Raw genomic sequence first — 6,108 nt, 5'->3', positions numbered from 1 at the left:
AATATATGATTGTAGATTTGTTTATATTACAGAATTGTTTAGTTGTATTACATGTTAGTGTATGAATTTATATGATATGTGTTATATGGCAATGATTTATGTATTATAGGAATTAGATGAGTTATATGAACCTGAGATATAAATTATAGGAGCATGAATTATGTAAAATAGCAATGATTTATATGATAACAGAGAAAGGATATAATTACATGAGTTAGATATATATATATATATATAATATATATATGAATTGTATACCAACTTATGAGATTAGATGAAAAGTGAGATAAGTAAATAACATTGATTTATAGGGCAATATAAGAATGATATATAAATGAGGAGACATTGACAGAAGTGATTATATGAACATGTAATAAGTTATATGGAGATATATGAGCGGAAATGAACATATAATACATGAGTCATATGGTAAAGATTTATGAATCTATAGGAAAATGTTATGGGAACTATGTGATGATAAGTTATGAGAAAATATTTATATAGTACAAGCTATGTGATACTTGGTGTATGAGAATCATATGAGAATAAGAGATGACAATGAGTTACATGCCGATGAACACAAGAGAAGTGTTATAAGCTACGTGACAGATGATTATGAATCATACGAAAGAAATGTACATGTGAATATGTGAAGTGATATGAATATAATGCCCATGTTTATGATACGAGAGCTATAGGTATAGTTGGCATGCCAAGAGTCGAGGGTTTACCTATGTCTTCGAGACATATAGACAGTTTACCTAGGTTCTTCGGACCTATGGACAGTTTACCGAGGATCTTTATGACCTCTGGACAGTTACCGAGGATCTTTATGACCTCTGGATAGTTACCGGGGTCTTTGTGACCTCTGGATAGTTACCGGGGTCTTTGTGACCTCTGGATAGGTCCTTCGGGACATTTATATGAGCTGTGGTGACAACATAGTGGTGCACAACCTCAATAGACTCACATATCTACAGTTCTCACAGGTGCACATGGGCTAATAAGAGATAACATGGAATGTAATGTATAAGATATATGTGATGTATACTTATGGTGATATGTCATGTGTTGCTTGAATTATAATGATGTTGATAAAGATAATAATACATGGGCAATGCAATTGGAAGACAAACGAAAAGTGAAAGTAATACAAGAAGATATGTTGCGTGTGTGTATGACATGATATATATTGTTATCATGCAATAGATACATGCATATTGAAATGTCATGATTCAATGGTATGAATGCACGTTCATGAATTTATTGTTATATGTTTAATTATTGCCTCACTAAGTCAACGACTTAGCGTGATTGTTTCACACGTAGGTTTCGAGAAGAATAAAGAGTAATGCGGAGCAAGACAGGTCAGTTCTCCTTACCAAATGTCAGATCAGAAAATGTATGTACTGTTTACAGAGTGTAGTTGGCATGTAGTCTAAAGATATAAATGGTATGAACTCTGATATCTGTTGTAAACGTTTTGAATAATTTAAATGTTATCAAAGTTTTTAAATTACTCACTATTTATACGAATAATGTTGAAAAGTCAATGTGACACTTCGGACTCGTATCCGGGTCGGATACGGGTTGGGGGTGTTACATTGGTTACCTATAATTTTTTTAAAATCATATCTACCGTTACATTTTGATTTCATTTCATCACTAACAAAGTTATGACGTGATTTTTTTGACCAAAAAATCTAATGCATAAAGTTCGGTGATTAAATTGAAAAATTAAAAGTATAGTAAGTGAAATAAGAGAAAGTAAAATTCAGTAATTAAATTTGTATTTACCTATTAAAAAATAAAAAGGCTGCTTAGTGACGAAACGACTGAGTGACCGAAAAAATCAATGTATTAAGTTTAGTAAGAAATTGAAAAGATTTAAATTATAATAAATGGAATAGGATAGAAATTAAAGTTCAACTAACAAATTTGTAATTTAATCAAGAAAAAATGGAAAGAGAACGGAATGATGAGGCTGGCCCATGGTCCATGGACACGTCCAGAGCCAGGATTCAGTTTGTAGCTCATCAGGGGTGGCCTAAGTATGCATTTAGCGGCCAGTGGGCATAAGTTCACCTATTTCAATCCCTCAAGGTTAGAAAAATGGTGAAGCAAGCAAGAAGAAGATGATATAGTTTGCTTGGACGAATCCTTCTTCATCAATGACAAGTATTTTCACACCCTTTCTCTTCATCCTCTGTAAAAAGTACTTTTTTATTTATTAATTATATCAAATATGTTAATACCCGCAGTTACCAGCTAACGACTTTCACATTTGGGTCACATGTTCTCCAGCTATATTGTCTTCAATCAGCTTCTAGTAAGCCCTTTTTACTTAATCACTACCCATTTCTCTGTTTTCCAACTTATGCCGTGTTGGGTCATCAAGCTTCCTTCCTTCCTTTATTTATTTATTTATTTATTTTGTTTTTGTTTGGGGATCGGTAGTCCGTACTTAATTGCTTCAGGTTGTCTTTAACTATTCAACTGATATATATATGAAGGAGCAATGTCAATTATTAAAGTTTGAATTTAACACAGAATTGATCAAAACATTATAGCAATTCTATGGCACTGCCCCACATCTTATATTTTGCAACTCTATTTAACATAAAACCAAAACAATAGCTATTAGATGCATCTTCATTTGGACGTTGTTGTTGCTCCTAAAGGCCTCTCATGCTCCGTTATATGTAGGCCTAGCATTGCCTTGTTATAATATTGTTGTAATCTCTTCATTATTTTGTGTTTTTTTTGGTCTGGTATTTGTTTTGAAGTTGTATACTTAAGATACTATTTGCAGCTGATTTTGATTTGACGGGACAATTGGTATGGCCTGGTGCAATGCTTTTGAATGACTTCCTCTCTAAAAATGCTGAGTTGCTTCAAGGATGTTCCATGATTGAATTAGGCTCTGGTGTCGGTGAGTCATATTTTCGGTTTCCATTTTAATTTTCAAGTTAATAATGCATAAATTTCAAGGTCTCACATTTGGCAGTTAGATAACAACCTGAATCTGAATCCATGCATCTGAGGATTTATGTTCATGTGCATGGCGTAGTTTGTATGAACATCTTATGTCGTGGATATTTTTGTTGAAAAGAAATGGGACCAAGTAGTTTTGTTCATGGAGCTGCCTTTTCACCTACCGATACTTTTGTTAGAATATCATCTAAAACAATTTGATGGATGACTACCAAATGCACATTCAGAGTTAAGCTTTTTTAATGACTTGATTAACTAGTGAGATCTTCGTAGGTTTTTTATGCTCACCTTTTGAAATAATAGGTCGAATGCGTTCGAAAATCCTATGTGTGCACAAATAGTCAACTTAACGAAAACTTAAAATTGAAACTTTTTGAGTCACTCCTTTATGAGCAAAAGAGTTTTGCAACTTTCAGTTTTATAGCTGAACCATTATTTATTACAGAATGATTATTTTTCCAATGCTCAAGTGTATGTACCAACATTTTGTTTGAAGGACTGGATTTTGCCACTCTAGCTTATAGTCCCTCATTATCTAAAGGTTTTTTTGTTGTTATGTTTGACGGGATTCAATAGTGTTCATCGATTCATTGTGCAGCTTATATTTTTGGTCCTCTGTTTTACCTTGATTACATAATATGATTAATGTATGATTAATGTCATCTGCTATATAGGTATTACTGGAATGCTTTGCAGTAGATTTTGTCGACAAATTCTTTTGACCGATCATAATGAAGAAGTGCTGAAGGCAAGATAGTAATGTTAAGTTGGGTGCTACGTATATATTTGGTTGCTCTTATCTCTAATTTTTCTCGTTGTCTTATCATATACAGATCCTTAGGAGAAATATAGAGCTGAATGCATCTGCTGAGAATCCTGGTTTTTGTGCCGGTGAGAGAAATAAGATTGATCGAGAATGCTCATTGTAGGTTAGTTAATGTCCTCTTTTCACATCTTTCATGCAGCTCTAGAAGCTGAGAAGCTAGAGTGGGGAAACTCGGATCAAATTAACAAGATTTTACACAGATATCCCGGAGGTTTCGATTTGATACTTGGTGCAGATATCTATATCCTGATTTCTTTCAATTATTTCTTTTTTCAAGTAATTTATAAATTTAACATTATCGTTCCATTCAACCTGTCTCTCGCTATAACTTAGATTTGCAGTCGGTTTGTATCATATGTCGATCTTAGCTGATGTGCGTTCTGTTTTGTGGCGTAAAAGTGGACTCAAGTTTAGATGTTGTTTGGTTATGTGCTGACTCGGTTGGACCATTAACTATAATTGAACGAAGAACTGCCACCAAACCTGATAGTTGTAAAAAAGCTGCATTTCCTTTCTTTTATGATTCCATCATTCTTTTCTAATAGCTGCTCTTGACAACTGGAAATGTAAAAACTTGTCCTTGACATTATCCAAGCTTCCAGCAGTCAAGTGTTCCTTTGCTGTTTGATACTGTAGAGCAGCTCCTGAAGAACAGGGGACACGGACATTGCAAATTCATACTAGCATATGTATCTCGTGCGAAAACGTAAGTCATCTACGAAACCTTATTTAAAGCACAGTCATGTCACATAATTGTAGACTGAGCTCTTCATTTGTATGCTGCACATTTTTATAAAGCACAATCATGTTGGAATTAAATGCAGGATGGATTTGATGGTTATTGCGGAAGCTACTCGACATGGTATGCCGATAAATGAAGTAGCCGAGACTCGGTCTGTGGTTGGAAACCTTGAAGGAGTCATCTATGAAATCACTCTGCCAGAGCCTAGAGGTGGAAGAATGGAATTCAATCTGATGTGGAAAAATGCTTTAAACTACCTTCTTGTTTAAGACGATTTTGGCAACGAATGATTCACATTCAACAAGAAACGATTTTAGAAGGCAAGTTTAATACTTCCACATTATCTTGTTACTCATAATAGTTCCCTACTTTCTAAATTTTGTATGCACTTGGTAAACACCTTGGGGATGGGGATATTTGCATTGCATCAATGGATTTTGGTAAACATAAAATGATTTTGATATAACATAACATATATATATATATATATATAATTTTAAGGCCATAAAATTTGTCAAATCTTTAGAACAATTTTCAAAGTCATATCCTCAAAATGTCAAAAACTATCTTTCTAAACAAGCCTTGACCAGAAGTTTCGAAACTTCCAAAGGAGTTTTGAAACTTTCCAAAATTGTAAAGTTTCGAAACTTTCACAAGAGTTTCGAAGCTTACCTTGTAGTTTTGATGTTTTGGAGTTCAACGATCATATTTTTTAATTCCTCTTTCGAAGAGTTTTTGAAACTTTCCTCAGAGTTTCGAAACTTTGTGTGCTGGTAGCCTTAAGTACGCGAATTTAATGCTTCAAACAACTCCAAACTCTCTCCAACAACCATAAACGTCTAGAAATCAATGAAGGCATATAAAAACGTCTTCAAACAACCAAGAAAAGATAAGAAAACTATTTCAACAATCAAAGAGTAATTAGAGCCAAATTTGTATTCCATTGTGGTTTATTACATAAAATACTATTCCATTCATTGTATTTTCATTCTAGTGTTCTTGGGTGTGTGAGAGAACTTCAATTTGCAAACATTCTATCTTTGTGAGGATATTTAAAGTTTGCTCATTTGTAATTACTTCTTGGGGAGGGCTGAACATTCAAGACTTTGGGGTACAAGTCTTAGTGTTGTGTAAGGTTACACCTTGTCCTAAAAGGTTAGAACACATTAGTGAATTTGTTGAAATCTAAGGTAATGTTGTTAGAAAACCAAGGTAGTGAATATAGATTTCATTAAGAAAGTTGAACCACTTTAAAATATTTATTTCAATTTTCAATTTTCTTGATTAAGCTTCCAACAATTTTTAATTGCCAATTCACCACTTTTTTGTCATTTTCTTTGATCGATTGACTCAACAATTGGTATTAGAGCGAGACTCATTGAAATGTCTCACTACCTCATGAGAAGATCCTAGAAGAGTCAAGTTATCAATCAAGTTATCCATGGCCCCTGCACCAAGCTTCGACGTTGTCAATGATTCTCAACCTATTAACAAGTCTCCTTACTTCAAGAGCCAACTGTGCCTATTGGAAGAATAAGATGATGTT

At 33.7% G+C, this 6,108-nt stretch overlaps 1 protein-coding gene across 1 annotated transcript; it reads left to right on the top strand.

Moving 5' to 3' along the window:
* Positions 1 to 2,099: 2,099 nt before the first annotated feature.
* On the top strand, positions 2,100 to 4,953 carry LOC120129053 (protein N-lysine methyltransferase METTL21A-like). Its single transcript, XM_039146664.1, has 8 exons — positions 2,100 to 2,178; positions 2,262 to 2,329; positions 2,813 to 2,932; positions 3,669 to 3,742; positions 3,828 to 3,885; positions 3,960 to 4,049; positions 4,379 to 4,526; positions 4,645 to 4,953. The coding sequence occupies exons 3-7, from the start codon at positions 2,854 to 2,856 to the stop codon at positions 4,402 to 4,404; spliced, it is 327 nt and encodes a 108-aa protein (XP_039002595.1). The 5' UTR covers positions 2,100 to 2,178; positions 2,262 to 2,329; positions 2,813 to 2,853; the 3' UTR covers positions 4,405 to 4,526; positions 4,645 to 4,953.
* The last annotated feature ends 1,155 nt before the right edge of the window (positions 4,954 to 6,108 follow it).

This window comes from Hibiscus syriacus, unplaced genomic scaffold (assembly GCF_006381635.1).
Source record: "Hibiscus syriacus cultivar Baekdansim isolate YM2019G1 unplaced genomic scaffold, ASM638163v2 tig00001644_pilon, whole genome shotgun sequence".
Taxonomy (NCBI): Eukaryota; Viridiplantae; Streptophyta; class Magnoliopsida; order Malvales; family Malvaceae; genus Hibiscus; species Hibiscus syriacus.
This window is presented reverse-complemented; position numbering and strand designations above follow the sequence as displayed.